Raw genomic sequence first — 16804 nt, 5'->3', positions numbered from 1 at the left:
ACCTCTTTTGAGCTGCCCCTTTACGTGAGTTGTAGTCCAACATGAGTGGAAGAAGTAAGCGTTTTAGAAAGTTTCCCTTGAAACCCTGGTGAGTTGCAGAGGCAGCAGCAGGTTGTAATGGGAACAGTTTGAGTCTTGGGGGGGAGAAGTTTGAGCTTGCTGGAAACTGCGAGGTCATCAGTGTCGTGGGTTGTTGCTTACTGAAAAATTCTTCAAAGCTGATGCTATTATGAGAATACTGATAATAAAATAAATTGTCATTAGTACTTACAGGGTGATGATGATGACATATATAAAAGGTTTTATTTCTTGGGTTTTAACCTATAACTACTTTTATTGCTGATTATATGTGGCAGCAGTAATCTTTCTGCTTGCTATATACCATCCCATTTAGTTCCAGCCATCCATTTCATTGCATCCCATACATGCCATGCTTCCATTAAGCCTGATTAATACTAATTTCTCTGCAGCCATTGCATCAGCATGAGTAAGATGATGACCATATTTCCTCTTTATACAGGACAGTGTCGAGACAGGGGATAAGGAGACAGCTGGAATTGCTGAGAAAGAAAGCGAGGTACATATGAACAGCCTCAAGAGTGTGGTTGTGCTTTAATATATTCAAGAGAATCGTGCCAAAAAATGTATTTCTCATTTGCATGTCATCAGTATGTGGGTCAATATGATGCAACTGTGACCTAGCTGCGGTATCTACTCTTACACTGCACAGATATATCTATCTCTGCAGTATATATTCTAAGACAAGAGCACCTCATTCAATGCAGGACCTGCCTTAGAAACTGCCTGTTGCAGCAGTATAGACTGATAAATATCTCAGGGCAGCAAACAGAGTAGCTACATGGTAGAAGGAGGCATAATGCTGTTTCTATTGACATTTGAAAATATGTTGCATAGATTCCCAGTAGCTTTTATACTTTCCATAAATGTGTTTCCCTAGCCTTCTTGCAAACATCTTTATAGAAAGAAAAAACTTTGATTAATAATTTATTTTTCCTAGCACAGTATGCCCTAAACTAAAACAAATATTTGAAGATAATCATGTTATGAGTTTGTTTGCTAAAGCACAAGTCCAGCATCAAGTTAGGTACAGTTATAATCAAATTACAAAGCAACTGAAAAACTCAGTGACATACTTTAAGCTGTGCGTGTGTGCACTCAAATGACTGTATTTTGCTTATCTTTCTTCAGAGGTGTTAAAACTACTAACCTTGAATCCTTCTATGCTAAAGTGAAACTGTAATGTGTTCAAACGTGCACAGAGGGCAGCACAGGAGGAATGGGTACATATTAAATGCAGGGATAGAAGTAGGGACTGAGGAAGAGATTGTAACTCCTAGTTATTAATCACTTAGGATTTGTATCTGGAGGTGCTGACAGCCTCCTTTTTGTTGCTATTCATTCTGGTGCCACAATGTATATAAAGGGATCATGAACTTGTCTCCATTCACTTTGGTTTCAGAGTATGGTAAGTCCAGCTGTCCAAGCCTGGGTTTTTTATTCTGCTGTAAAACAGCATTAGCTCTGCTAGAGTTGAACATAGATCTGTGTCTCCAGGGGATCCCAGTGTCACTGGAAAGTGAGTTTGGAACTCACTGGTGCTGTACTCCTCACCAGCACTGCCACACCTGCGTAGAAATCAGTGGAATTACACTAGCAAGAAAGTACAGGGCAGGATCAATCCCAGCCTGGTGCTGGCACCAGGCAAGAGAGCGTTGTGTTGCTTCTCTAGCATTGACTTCCAGCAAGTCTGGTCCAAGAGGAAACGTGCAAGACATTCCTCACTGGCCTGTGAGCACCAAGGCTAAGCCTTTGAAATATTTCTTCCTTTTTCTCATAACACTTGACCTTATAAAGTTGAGGTCTCTCATCTGGTGAGTTTAACCCTGTGTTCTGTTTAAAGTAGCAGTATTACTGTATGCAGAAGAGCTCCCATAAGAGATCAAGCGATTTGCTAAGCTGATATCTGCCCTCCAGTGGAGGGTGGTCCCTTCGATACTGTAACTTGCATAACACATTCTTCAGTACTACTCCAGAAGTCTTCCAAGACTTCGCAAGCAATTGATGTATTCCCTAAAGCATGATGATTAGTTCCTCTTGATGTTAGGTTAGCTAGCTTAGCTGCAGTTATAACCAATTGTCACAAAAATTACCCAGTCCCTTTCTAAATCCAGCCATGGGGTGAGATCTTCAGCTCTGGAAAACCGGCAGAGCTCAGGGAGCTCCTCTGGCGGAGCCCCGGCAGCAGGCTCAGTACCCTTCCTCCTCCTCCTCCTCCTCCTCCTCCTCCTGCTCTCCCTTGGCTTGGTCTTGCTGCTGGCAGCGGCGGCGTTGGGTGGAGCTGACAGCGATGATAACGAGAGGAGAGTGCAGCCCTCTGAGTCGGCTGCATCCTGGGTGAAGAAGCATTCACTCCTGCTGCGATTGAAACAGTCGAGTGTTCTTCAATGGCAGCACTCATTATACTGGATGACCCTTTCTTTGTCCCCTGTACGGTTGGTATAATGGGACAGCTGTCCACATTTCAATAATACAGCTAGAGATAGCTAATTCGGATTATTATTAGGCTGTCTAATATTATTGATGACCTATGGAAAGGAGATTTGTAGGACTGGTTTTCAAAATTAAGTAAGGTAGTACAGGTAATGATAGCTACACATATGTGGTTCACCATAGCTGGGCATGAATTCAGTGGGATGAGCCTGCCTCTTTTTATTTTATTTTCTGTACTAACCAAATATATTTGAGGTTGATAGTGATGTTCATTCTGTGCTACCTCACATGCATTTTTGTAAAAGCTTTTTTTAATTGCCTGGCTTGCATTGTTTTTGTACTCTAAGGCACAAGAACAAATGATTACGCAGTTGTGAGCTGTGGTATACATTCAGTGACTCATGGCTGCAGGCTGTGAGAGCGTCACCCTTTCATTGTGGGGCATTTGAGAGCTGATTCCTGTAAATTAGAATTCTCCTCCTTAGTGAAATAAAATGGGCTATACAAATCCAATAAATAGAAAAGAACTGTTGATGCTAATCACAACAGACAGCAAGATCAATTTCTGCAGCATGCTGTTTAAAAGTGCATGGTATAAAATCAATCTGATATGCAATCTGTTCCCTCTCTTTCCTACTAGCCTCTTCCAGGGCTTTTTCACTCATCATTCATTTGAATAACTTCTTGGGTCAAGGCTGATAAAACTGGTAATACTAAGAGTGGCAGGCTTGCATGCCTTACAAGTCAGAGGAGGTGTCAACATCTGCCCATGTCTTTTGATGTTACTTCTTTTTATGACAGGGCATTCGTCAGCAGCATTTTCAATTTAAACTAAAGCATTGCCTGTGGTTTCTACAAAACCCTATAGTATTTTCTGACTTCAGGGACTCCAGAAGAATTTCTTAATCACATCAATTAATAGCAGCGAATAGGATTAGTGCTGAATATTAGGTATTGCTAAAAAAACAATGCCTGAAGAGTTCGCATGAACAATTTCAGGTAGTTCAGGTTGAGTTCAGGTAGCAGTGTTAGCCTCATCCATGAGGGAAGGATCAAACTTGGTAAATAAAGAGCACCAGGCTGTTAGCTGAGGAGCAGAGCTATTTCTGCTAACTCTACCTTGACATTGGTACAGAGAAAACAGGTTTTTTCAGTGTTTTTACTTTATCCTGGTGCTATCTCCTGTACATTATTTAAAAATCCATGTTGAAGTTAATTGGATTAACAGAATGAATTTTGTCATTTACCTTCCACCATTTGACCCTTAAGATTAATCCACTGTAAGTATATATCCAATATGCTACTGTAAGCAAATACCAGTATATACCAATACAAATGGCAGGATGATAACATAAATTACAACAGTCTTTGCTAGATGAAGGATTCAGTAGGTACTTTTCTATCCACCTTTCAAGAACTGGAACAAAACATGCATTAACTCTTCAACATGGGCTGATCACAAATGGTTCAATTATATCCAAACTGAGTGGGCTTTTATGTATATTTCTTCTTTTCATACTGACCAAGCTAGATCTTTACAGTTATATTTTTTCTGATATCTGATGGAATCTGAAGATTTCAGATCTTGATCCAGCTGTAGAATACATTTGCTTCTGCTGAGCCCAATTTGCAGGTCTCTCTATTAGAAAGGAATGCGTAATTAAGGCAATATTTTTGAAACCAGCCCAGGTCTGGAGGTAGGTGATAGCAGCTGGAGAGAACAGACTCCACTAGCTGGGTCCTGTGGACCCCTGAACAGCTTGCAATCTCCTCCTCCTCAGCAGAAACCTGTGGTGAAGTTCTTCCACAATACAGCTTGAAGCTTGGCCCCAGCGCTGCTCTCCCCCACAAATCAGGAGGAGCCCCGGTGAAACCAAGGCCGTGGGTTGGCACCACCCAGGGAGGTCACAGAGCAGAGGCTGGTCCATCGTCTCTCCAGCAGATATCTGAACCTGAAAGGTCCCTCCTTCCCATTTTTGTAGGTGGTGCCTGTCACCGAGGGGGCTGTGGCAGCAGAAGACAGCGTGGCTGTGGCAGCAGGAGCTGGTGACGGCGCTGCTACCACTGAGCAGGAGGGTGTTGCTGAAGGTGACAAACCTCAGGGGGAAGAAAAGGAGGCTGATGTGTCTCAGGTAACATGTGGGTGCACAGGAGAGTGTGTTAGGGGAATCGGGACAGATTTGGCAGCCCGAGAGAGGCAGGGCTGCCGCAGCTCTGTGCCCCCAGCTCCAACCAGTAGCAAGGCTGAGGCTCTCCTGGGATAGCCCTGGAAGGGGTCCACACAGGGTATCCTTTCTTCTGAGTCCTTAATTTGGGTTGTGCCTGCCTTTGTGCCCCTGTGCTCCCCTGGGCTTGTCGAGATGGGACTTGATGGTCTGCTGGCTCCTGTGCTGGAACCAGGAGCAGCCTGTCCAAGGTATTGTTTGGGCTCCCCCTCCGGCTGTTGTCTCTCTGTGCTCCTCTGTGGAAACGAGCTTTGCCATGTAACCTCACAGGGTTTTCTGGAGAAACAGGCAGACAAAGTAATGGCTTTTTCTTGTTTCCTGGCACCGTGTCCTATCAGTAGCATTACTTTGTTTTGTGTAAATCACAATGGTCAAGCTGTGGATCTGCATCTGGCCTGCTGCCTTCTGCAACCTCAGAGGGAACAGCTACTAGGGCAGACCCTGCAGCTGGGCAGCTACTTCCCACCTCCTGTCATTGCACATTGTATTTCTTTTGTGCACCAGAATAAGGTGGTCTGCCAGAGGGTCTGTGAACGTGTTCTTTTCAGGTTGGGTACTCCAACAAGTTTCTTTAAATGCTTTTTGTTCTGGGCTTCATTATTGGTCAGATGCTACCTACTTAGCCTTTTTGCTTTCTCTGCTCCCAGTTACATTGCTGTGAGAAATCCTCTCAGTCAGTCAAAGAAATAGGTCATGTTTCCTTCTTTCATCACCTTTATATCACTGTTACTCTGCTGACCTGAATTCCCAAAGAAATATAGGACAGTGACTCCTGGAACTTACGGCTTTACCCAAACCCACCCAAAGTTAAGAGTAGGGTGGAGGAGAAAAGTCTGTTAATTTCCATGCACATTGAAAATTAAATTCAAGCTACCTGCAGAATATTTTTATTATTTACTGCAATGATTTCTGATAATGCAGAAAGTAGACTTAGGAGGACAAAGGGGAACAGTGAAAACAGGGAAGGGATTACTCCTTTACGTTCTTGCACAAGTACTGTTTTCTGTCGTAATGTAAAAATCCACTGTGGAGAAGAAAGAAATCCCCATTCCATATATACTCTGTGCAATAAACAAACAATTGTGTTTTCCTGCTTGAAATAAAGTACTAAATACTCTTGTGGTTCTTTTGTGTTTTTGTTTGTTTGTTTGTTTTCCCCAGGAAAAGGTCAGCAGCATCCCTTCAGTAGTAATAGAGCCAGCATCAAACAACGAGGGGGAGGGAGAAGAACACAAAGTCATCGTGAACGAGTCCAAAGATGCTGCAGCAGAGATGGGCACTCAGGGCACTGACACTTCGCCCAGTGAAACTTCGCAAGTTGGAAATGAGCAGAAACCCGCTGAAGAAATCCAGGCTGCACCTTCTCAAGATCAGCCTGTGCCAGCAGAAGACACAGCTTCTGCCATGCCACCCGGCTTTCTCTTCAAGGTCTGCTTCTTCATTCTTCTTTTAGACATCCCTCCAGATCTAGCATCTGCGGATGTGTCTGTCTGCGCAAGTAGCGCGATGATTCCTGAGGCCAAAGGACACTTAGTTTAACAGCCAGACACATGCTCACACAAATACACACAAACACAGCTTCAACATTGTGGTTCTGCTTAATACATGAAGTCTGAGAAGATACGTTTCCTGCACACTGTTGTTGCTGTGTATATTCTTATGTAGCTGTAAGACTCACTGAAGTACAAGAACCCCTTCATCTCTCCAAATTACTACTGAAAATTAATATATCGAGTAAAACTGCACTGCCACAGAGTTATTCAGCAATATGGTATGATATATGCTAACAATATATCTGATATACTAGCAATATATTTTGTCTTTAAGATCTCTTCCAAGCCAAAACATTTTACAATTCTATGAATATTTAAAAATGGCATTTTTTCTGGCCTGAAAATCTGTAGTGGAAGTTCTGGTTCTATTGATACCCATGGGGCTTCTACAATTCACGGTAATGAAGCCAAAATGTCATTCTGTGACTTTAGTAATGTTATAGTTATAAACTGTTAGGGTAATCAAACAGAAAAGTTTAATGAGGCATAAGAGAAATTCTCTTCTTGGCTGGCAAGACCCCTAGGGTTTCCTGGTTCACAAGGTTCTTTGATAATGCTTCTCACTTCAGAATCACCGAGCAGCAGCAAAGCTCCTTGAGGATGGATGAACTTTACATGCTTCCTATTATAATTTGCATAGTTCAGGCTAATTAGTCCCATAGCATTCTGTAAGTATGCCATTCTTCTTGGTCTATTCTCATTGCTTAATATTTTCAGCAAACTTTGAGAATAACATTAAGGTGAGAGTGAGCAGTATCGTGCAACTCTGACTCACACATGCTGATATAGTTCATCTTTTGTTTTTCCTCACACTCTCTTGGGTCAGACATAAATAAGGAGAAGCAGAATATATGCCTGCCATCTGGTTCTTGATGCCGTTTGCTTTCATTATTGCAGAGTTACCATGGAACTGGCTGTGCTTGGAGAAAATTAGAATAGTATACCTCTTAAGGAGGTAGAACCATTTAGTTAAAATGGTCTGTTCACAATGACATGCTGATCCTGCCGGTGTTTTAATAAACAGCCATTTGAAAGACAGATATTTTTGGCCTACCCATCTGCCAGTAAATGGGAGCTCTTTCCAGGGCAAGCATTAAGTAAGGTTCCCATTACTCGCCTCTTTGATCTCCTGTTGAAACGGGTGCTGTGCGTCCCACTCAGATGTCCATGAATGTTTACAGCAAGAATAATATCCAGTGGCCACAACAAGAGAATAAGAGAGAGCCTGAAACAGCAGCTCCTGGGAGCCTTTTCCAGTTTTATTTGCAAAATCCTGCCACCCCTCTCTCAGACCTAGTAATAATAGCGGGGAATGAAAGCAAGTTCCTTACACAGAAGGAATAAGGGTGGCAGGACTTGTGGGGTGTTGCAGTATCATCTGTCCTTGAGATCCTGTAACCTTGAGAAAGGATCTTAGGTTTCCTTTGGCAGTCTCAGGAAGACTTACTGAAACTGTCCCTGCTTCCAAGGGTAGGAATAGAAGACTTTGACGTGAATCCGTGTCAGCATTAACAATTTGAGTGTACCTGTCTATAGCCATATGTTTGCATAAAGAAGGCACATTATTCTCTTTTTTTGCAATAAACATTTAACAGATAATATTGTTGAGAAAATGTCTCCATTTAGATCATGTCTGTATGTTTGGTGTTATTTTCTTCAGGTTGAAGTTCTACATGATTTCGAGGCAGCTAACAGTGATGAGCTTAATTTAAAACGTGGAGATATTGTACTAGTAATTCCTTCTGAGACCACGGCTGATCAGGTAAAAACATGTGATTCTTTCTTTTGTTGACATTTTTCTTTGTCTCAACTTTTTTCTCACAAATTATAATCAATGAGAATGTGTATTCAAGATGTCATTACTGTTAGAAAACACAAAGATTTTTATTTTTTCTATATATTTGGTTTCATTTGAGACTAAATGGCACAGTTGGCTACAGCTGAAGTCCCAGATATATGCTGCTAGCAGGATCTGACCTCAGCCTATTTTCTAGGGCTTTTGTGCTGCTACTAGGGCTTTTGTGTTACACTACTTTGTAGTGAATTTTACACAGACACACACGCACACAAAGACTTGATCCAGAAGATGACTTGCAAATTGGGCATTATGTTGCTATATATCATCTTGTCTTAACATTGCAGTCAAATTGATTACATGGTCCCTAGATGTTCAGAGTTTTTAGATGTGAATTTGGAGAATTAATACAAATTCACACACAGAGAGCACTGAGACTGCACGCAGGTTGTGCTGTCCTACAGCCAAAATGTATGGAGCTGCTGCTGTGTTTGCTGCGTGCCTCTAAAGCTAACTCTGCCCTCTGGAAGCATAAGCCTGAATTAAACAACAGTTTAATTTCTTTTGAGACATCTAATTTTGTTTTAACAACACATTTCAGGTGAATTTTCACTCAGTTTTATTCCATGTGTTAAACTGAATTGCAGTGAGGTGAATCGATTTTTGGTCACTGCTTTAAAAGAGAAGAACATACTGCACACCGTTAGCACCAGTCGCTCCGTGGGCTTCTGCTGGGGCCAGTAGTGTTGGTGAAAAGTCTCATGGTGGTTTGGGGCTTGAGAGGTGAGGGACTGGACCCTGCCTACTCAGGTAGCAAAGAGCACTGCTCTGAATAAAGGATATTTCTTAAAATACATCTAAATACGAATGCCTTAAGCACATACGAGTGCCGGGGACTGTATTTGAAATTATTTCGATGGTTGATGTTGTCCAAAGGTAGGTAATAACCAGTGTTCATCATCTCAGCTGAGCTTTCTTTTAATACAAGAGACAAGTTTTCTGTGCTTGTTTTGTTGGGGGTTTTTAATTATTTATTTCAGATTTTTTTTTTTTTTCATCAGGGCATTTTGCTCTTTTTATAGGGATAGATTCTGTTATCCTAACTCAAATGACGATGCGTCTTATCTCATGGGCAGTTCAACTGATTTCATTATCAGTATTTGCAGAATAGGGCACTGCTGTAAGGATAGCAAAATCTGCTGTTTTCAGTCTGTTTTTCGTAGGATGTTATGTATTAAATATGCTTAATCTTCACTTGGTGAATCTATGAAGTATATTCTTCTCTTCTGATATGCACTGAAATTCCATTAGCATTAATTGGAGTAAATTGTGTGCAATGATGGAGAAAATAAACCTTTATGTATTCATGTTCCTGAAACTATTCTGGTCATATCTTTATTACTCAGTATATATTTGCCCTTCATGTTTAACATCACCATAAAGCTTAATCTTTTTGTCTTTTCCCGGGTACTTTGTTGATTTATATAGAGTCTTTTTTATCTTTGTTATTCTTTCTTCTCCTTCAAAATTGACCTGTCTAAACCCATAATTCTAATATAGCTGGTAACATCAGCCTGTGCTTCCCCATTTGAAGCAAACCAGTTCCCCCCAGTGGCCTCAATTTTTCCATTAATCTTGAGTTGAAGTTATTACCCAGTAAAAGTGTTCATTCCTTTGTACAACCTATGCTGCCTGTCCTAGAAAGCTGCAGTCCCTCTCTCCTTTCTCTCAGATACTCCACATGCTTGAAAAACATGTCCCCAGTTCCATGTACCCACCCAGTGCCATACATAAGTGGGATCTGCTTTAACGATGCTTATTTTGGGGCAGAGAGCCAGTACACCACGTGCAGCCACTGAGCAGTCATTACGCAGTGGCGTACAAGATCTGTTCAAGCTACTCTATTTCCTTGTGCAGTACTGATAAGGCAGGCATCCAGATTTGTCATGGCTTTGCTCTGGCTCCCGTTCTTAAAAGGAACAAAGCACAGAGTTACTGAGTTAGTGAGATGAGAATAGGTTGATCATTTTTAAAAGTACAAAATTGATTTTATTCCGGGTGGAATTGATCACACTTAAGAGAGCCTACCACTTTTCAATAAGAAATCTCTCTTTTGATTGCTTGGACTGCTGGTGGTTTGTTTGCAGTTGTGCATGTCAGGTTCTGGTTTAGGTTTCCAGTAGTTTTTGGAAAACTAGTTGCATATTACCTAAGTTTGAGTTTCTAGACATAATAATTCCAGAGACTGCAAGAACCGTTTTTTCTTCTGACTGCCAATACTTGAATGAGAGAAAAGTCTCAGGTGAAAAAAACAGATTGAAAACTACTTTTTTCCCCCCAACTATGGTATTGTGTCATGTTTCTGGCCCACTGCTATGCTCTTACTGCATGAGTGTGCCAATATTATTGTGGCAACTTTGAAAACGTCTCAATGGAGATGAGCACAAGTGTAGATCTGGTGTAATACTGGATGACCTGGAAGACTGATTATCCAGTTTTGAGTGCAGCTAGAGGTCAGGTTGGCTAAAGGCCGTACAAGATGCTCACGGTCACTCAGTCTCACAAAACCGTGGTCTGGCAGAACAGAGAAAACGGTCTGTGCAAAATCAGAGGCTGCTTTTTGACCAAAGCACCAAATCTTTTAGCCATGTGACTCTGAAATGTCTTCAGGTGTGAAGCTTGTAGCAAGGCAATGGGGAGACCTGAAGTTTAAGAGACTGTCTTTTTCCTTGCAGGAGGCTGGCTGGTTGACAGGCATTAAAGAATCCGAGTGGCTTCAGTACAGAGATGCAAATAGTTATAAAGGACTTTTCCCAGAGAACTTCACACGCCATCTGGAGTAGTTCTCCGCTCAGGCAGACGAACGTGTTATGAAGCTCAGTCAGTAGGTTTTTAACCTCTTTGAAACACAGGAGCCCACCTTTTTGTAGTTTAAGCTGTTAATGGTTTACAGACTGGTGCCAGACAAAGCTTGTTGAAACATATCAAAATGAGCATGAATGCAAACAGTTAAGCTAGCAATCTCTGAAGCAGTACATGGAAAAAAAAATCAAATAAAAAAGAAATGTCCTTATTTGTTCACACGTACGTGGCAACAGGTTTGTTTGTGCTTCGTCAGAGCTATGGTGATCCTGTATTTGGTCCTTTCCCATGAAATCTGAAATTAGCCTCCTCAATACCAAAACCTTAACTTCTCTGCACTAAGTGTATTGTATTGAGTTGCACTGCAGAAGATTTAATTAGTTATCCTGTAGTAATGAGGTCAAACTATTATAAGTTTCATGTGTTTAAAAAAATAATTAACTGATGCAACGTTTTTCAATGTTATTTTTGGACATGCATAATATATATACACACCAGAACTTGAATGTGTATATATAAGTGCATATGGATATATATGCATTTTCATGACTTCATTGTAGTTCTTTGACTGTGTAGTATCACCAGTACAAGCATTGCTCTTTCACTGTCTGGCATTACAGGAAACGGTTTTGTTCCAAAGCAAAACTAGCTGCTCCATTGCCAAAACATGATACAGTATCTGTGTTTGTAATGTGAAATTTTCATTCTGAGATGATGAATAACATCCTGTTCAAAGCTGCTAAACCTTTGAGAAGGCATGGCTCGGTCTCCTCTTCTAGCCGTAGTAGTTACAATGAGATAATCTGGAGGGGGAGCTGTTATGATGCTAATCTATACTTTTTTATTTAATTGGCTGAATGAATTTAAAAAAAAAGAAACAGAACTAATCTCTGAGAAGAAATAAACACACTATATTTTCACTATATGTATTTATGCAGCATACCTTCACAGATCCTTTTAAAATAAGATATATAATGTATCCTGTATCAAAAAGTCATCTGTAACTTATGTTTTCCAGTGCTGTGTCATTAAAAATAAACCTTTGATCCAAAGAAGCTGTTTCATCTGTGTTGCTTTTGAAGTTTTGTAACACTGAGGTTCGTATAGTTCATATGTTGTGTTGAAGAACCTAATCTTAATTTAATACCTTTTCTTCCAAAGAAACACAGCATGACAGGTGCACCATCTAAATTCTTGTTCTCAACCCTAGTTGTGACCAGAACTCCAAAAGGTCTGAACCCCAGCTCAGCAAATCTCTGAGCTGCTCCTCCCGCTCCAGGCTGGACTGGCAGCTAATACCTGTCCGCAGGCTCTGAGGGAGCTTGTCTGTGCTTGGCCATCACTCAACTGAAGATTGCTACCTCTTAGTAATTTTTTGCTTGTCTATTTATTTGTGTGGAAAGTTCTCCATGAATCTGCTCTGTTACGTTTGCTGGTGCATGGAAGCTGCAAATATTTAGGGGCATCTATAATTTCCCTGCAATTCAGTTATTTTTTGTGATATTTTGGTTGGGGGGCTTGCTTTGTGTGCAAATGGTATCTGTTTCCACTCTAATTTGTCAGATTTCAGTTGAAGAAACAGATTTTTTTTTTGTTGCTCTGGAAGAGAAGGAAAGTTGGTTTCTCTCTGTTTTTCAGAAGCAAGTCTTTTGTAAAGAAGCTGAATGGCTCAACTGCTGGGATTTTGGCTTTGAAATGTCACAATGAGCAATCGGAGTCAAAGGAGGTTGCAGGAAAGCTCTTTGATTTTCTGTTCATTCCTTTAACCGGTGTGGTGGTCAGTAGTGATCCAGGGCCAAGAATCTCACCAGGGAAACAACTTTCTTTTTGTTTTGGTGTGTTACAATAAATTCCAGGCTCCAGTGCACCACTCTGAGGTGGTCAACAATAACCCCTCATTTATGGTGAGGCTCTGATGACCTCCAGGCCAGTTTCCTGCTTGACTACATCTCAACACTTGCATTTCAGTAACAGCTGCTCTACAGATCAGTGCAACAGAGCAGCACTGGAGGATGGAGCCTGGGTGCGGACGCCGTGTCGCTGCCTCTTTGACTGAGGCCTACAATCAAGCGAGACCGTCGTGCGTGAGAGCTGTAACCCTAAGGAAGCAGATGACACTATGGCCAACCCAAAGCATTTCTTCACCCAGTGCTGATTGTGTGCAGTTACCATTATGCCCTCTTGGTGCTAGAAGTACCCAAGTCAAGATCGACACCCTTGGCCTTGATTCTTCTGATGTCCTTGGTACAGGCCAATGTGCCAAATCCACTGGTAAGGGGTTTGCAGCATGCTTGAGGTTGTATGTAGATAGAAGAGGTCTCTGGTCTACAGCAAAGAGCTTCTGTGGTCTCTTCTGACACGCTCTTCAGAAATACTTCTTGACTCTACTCTTCATTTCTTAATTCCACCTCAGTGTAAAGAAGAATATAATTTCAAAAGCCACCAAATGTCCCCATCTCGCTGCAAGGACTCTCACCATTTGCTGGCAATGAGAAGATGTACTGATAATGCTCCATAAGCCATGCTATTGCACGTGGTGCCTGTGTCATTTAGGTGCTGCAGGTTACTGTGGATATGGCATGCCATGCTGACATTAAATATGTCTTCTTATCTCTTGCACCCCAGAGCCACAAAGCAAATAGATGTTCTGCAGGAAGGATGAGGAGAATTATTAATGTTATATCTTCAAAATTCCTTCCAGAATTCCATATGCTAAGATGATAGATGTTAAAGGAGGGACATTGGTAAATTAGCCAGAATGATAATTTTCCTAATTTTCCCTTCTAATGGAAGGAGTTCATGAATAGAAATTTATTTATCATTTTGGGTTAATAACTGTTTCTCGTATTCAATTTCTTCTTACTCTAGTTTCATTAGACAATCAGACTTATCTCTCAGACACTTTTACGTCTGCAATTCTTGATGTGAATAGTGTAAAATAAATGTATTTCTCTGCGATCTATAGAAGCCTATTCTAGGGCAAGCAAAGGAAATTCTTTCCGGTATCTACTACTGTTACATACCAGTGAGAACCTCCCCCATGGACTTATATTAGCGTGGAATTATTTCTTCCTTTTGGGGGATTTTTCTGATTAGCACATCACATTGAACTTGGCAAATTACCAAATTCCATGCTTTTGGAGTGCTTGTAAAACAATAGCCCATTGTATCTTGATTTCTCTAAAAACTTATTTATGCCTAAGACAGCACACACTACTAACATTGTACAGCAGCTATGATTTCCAATTCTACATAAAATAGTATCTTGAAAGATTTAGGGACCCAATCTCCTGATCCCGCAGGCTGATCACGCACGGCGTGGCCTTGGAAGTAAGACAAACTAACTGAGGATGGAGAAACATCTCATGCGAGTGAATGAATAAATTGTGTATTTGCAACTCATCTATCTGCTTTACAACCTTTCATGAATAATGAAAAATGCGTAAGCTGAATGACTCTTCTATCCCTTTTCTCCTCCTCCTCCTCTCCCCACCCTGCTCCCTCTCTTCCAGACCTCCCAGCTGGGTGCATCTGTCCCTGCCTCGAGAAGGTGGAGGGGAGGTCTACTCAGATGGCACAGCGTTTGATTCCAGGGTGCCCTGAATACTGATGCCCTAATGCCAGAATGATGTGAAATAAATCATCGTCTCGTTAAGCGCGTGCTTCATGAAAGTTTCTTTATGTCTTGCTGATGCAGGGATAAAGGCATCAAAAGAAAATCACCATGATGGGTAGGTTAGATGGCTGGAGGAACACTTTACAAGGCTGTCCCCTCTTGTGCAGGCAGAGCATGAGCGAGTTTACAGCTGCAGCAGCCAGAAGTGCCACAGCAGCCTCCAAAACACCACAGTTTGCTGCTGGAAGAGTCAGATTTTAATGCTAGTTTTAAAAACAGATAGTTTAAAAAGCAAATTTCATATTTAAAACACTACGGTGACAGTTGCTAAACCGCTACCTGGTAAGCCCACCCCCGGCTACAGCAGGCAGTTAGTTCCATAGATGAGGCGAGGCCACGTTTGTGGAAGCAGCGAGCGCGGAGGAGCGCGAGAGGGTTTCTCCAGCGGGCTGTGGGCAGCCCTGATGTGCGCTCTGGCGGCGAGACGTTCGCTGCAGCCGGCTCGGTGCGAGCGAGCCGCTCACACTGCACGGCAGCCACTTCGCTTCTGATTTAAACCCCAGCTCTTTCTGGAGTAAAGAAATCCTGCTTAATCAAGAAGGGGCACTTTAGGAAATGGCACTTTCTCAGTCCAGGTTCAGAATTAGAGAATATGAAGTGGGCTGTGGTTTTGGACTCGGCGTCTTGCTAAACGTATAGATGTGTGATGAGAGAGTCGATTTTCAAAGATTCCTCTCTTTGGTCTTCACCCATATGATTTCAGCTCTGTTGCTGTCTCTGCATGCACCGTGTCTTTGGCAGCTTCCCAAGTACATCTGTGTCTCTCTTGCGTGGATGTCTGTACTCTGACCTGTTTAATCAGCACAGAAGCATCATACGGGGGAAAACTGCAGCGCTTTCCAAATGGTCTGTAACCGGCAGGTTAATTAACATTAATTTGGCAAAGCTGAAATAATCTAAAAGGGAATTGTGCTGCGTATTCGGATACTTAATAGCAGTTAAAGGAAACTTTAGTGCCAGGCAGTAGTGAAAGTACCACCCTGTGTGTATGCAGGGCTTCTGTGCAGCCACAGGCACTAAATGCAACGCCGGGAACAGCAAAGTAGCGTGAGGGTACCGGCAGTAGAGTCTTCAGGAGTCAGTGAGTCCCATGTCTGCCAAAGAGGGTCAACAAATGCAAAAGTCCTACGTGTCCTCAACCTGGTTTCAGAGGAGAAAACAGGCTGGGGTCTCTATTGGTGCTATCAGAGCATGGGCTTTGGTGCAAGCCAGGCTAACCCCAGGTAATTAGTAGTGCCTCTATATTTGCCTAGACAGACTGCTTGTAGTACAAGGTATAACTGGACCACAAATATCAAAACACTGGAAAAGTAAGTAGTTATATATTTAAGTTATTACATTTCTGAGGCACGTGCTACAAAGGAGAAGATGAATATACTCCAGGCTTCCTATACTTCATATACTTCCTATACTCCAGGCTTCCTATACTTCATTTATTTCTCATAAGAAAGCCAAATTCTGTATATAAGTTTTTAAATTTTAACACATTGAGCTGCAGTGGAAGGAAGAATCTGTGTGTCAATGAATAAAAAAAAAAAAAAAAAAAAAAAAAAAAAAAAGAGTAATCTTGAGCAATAAGGTGTGCAGGATAAGACAACATCACCAGATGAGAAGGTCATTCAAAGCTCTTGGTGGCTAAAATCTCACAGACCCCCATACCTGGCACAATGCTGTGACTCTCAAGGTCTTGTAGAGATATAAATGAAAGTGGAAATTGTCCATAGTCGTTGGCAGGGATTCAGAACGCTGTATTTTAAGCCTACAGGATGTTTTACAGCAGAGGCTGTATAAATGCTGAGGATCTTGGGGTATCTCCTAGCCCAAGAAAGAACATCACACTGCTGTCCACATAAAAAGCACTCATGAAAATAAAAATGACTGATGCACACCTGTTTTGCTTAAAAATTTCAGAGTATTGTAGGAATTCTTAGCATCCATACATGCCAATGGGTGCTCTATAGCATCCTCACAGCTCCTCAAAAAGGGCTTCTGAGGGTTTTACTCCTTCATACCCAGCAGAGGGTGGTAGATGCTAGAATTTGCACTTGCCAGATTAGCTGTTATTTAGGTCAATCTTCAGCTACGAGTTTGTTTAATTAACAACTCTTCTTATCTGAAGTTGGCTCATACCTGCAGGGTAAATTCAGTGCAATGAGAGAAGCAAAGCCTGTTTTGTGTACGC

General features: G+C 41.7%; 1 protein-coding gene across 10 annotated transcripts in view; it reads left to right on the top strand.

The window, feature by feature from the left end:
* Positions 1-12001, top strand: part of AMPH (amphiphysin) — a 121784-nt gene extending 109783 nt beyond the window's left edge. For 5 of the 10 annotated variants that reach the window (XM_042806401.1, XM_042806402.1, XM_042806405.1 and 2 more), the window contains 5 exons: positions 521-577; positions 4494-4643; positions 5898-6164; positions 7950-8051; positions 10820-12001. In XM_042806401.1, the coding sequence (XP_042662335.1) occupies positions 521-577; positions 4494-4643; positions 5898-6164; positions 7950-8051; positions 10820-10927 (684 nt within the window). In that variant the 3' untranslated portion in view covers positions 10928-12001. The remainder of the gene's footprint in view (positions 1-520; positions 578-4493; positions 4644-5897; positions 6165-7949; positions 8052-10819) is intronic. The other 5 variants (XM_042806403.1, XM_042806406.1, XM_042806410.1 and 2 more) reach the window with 2 other exon arrangements.
* Positions 12002-16804: the final 4803 nt, after the last annotated feature.

Source organism: Tyto alba, unplaced genomic scaffold (assembly GCF_018691265.1).
Source record: "Tyto alba isolate M040663 unplaced genomic scaffold, T.alba_DEE_v4.0 Super-Scaffold_46, whole genome shotgun sequence".
NCBI classification, from domain to species: domain Eukaryota; kingdom Metazoa; phylum Chordata; class Aves; order Strigiformes; family Tytonidae; genus Tyto; species Tyto alba.
The sequence above is the reverse complement of the archived record's forward strand: the minus strand, read 5'-3'. Positions and strand labels throughout refer to the sequence as shown.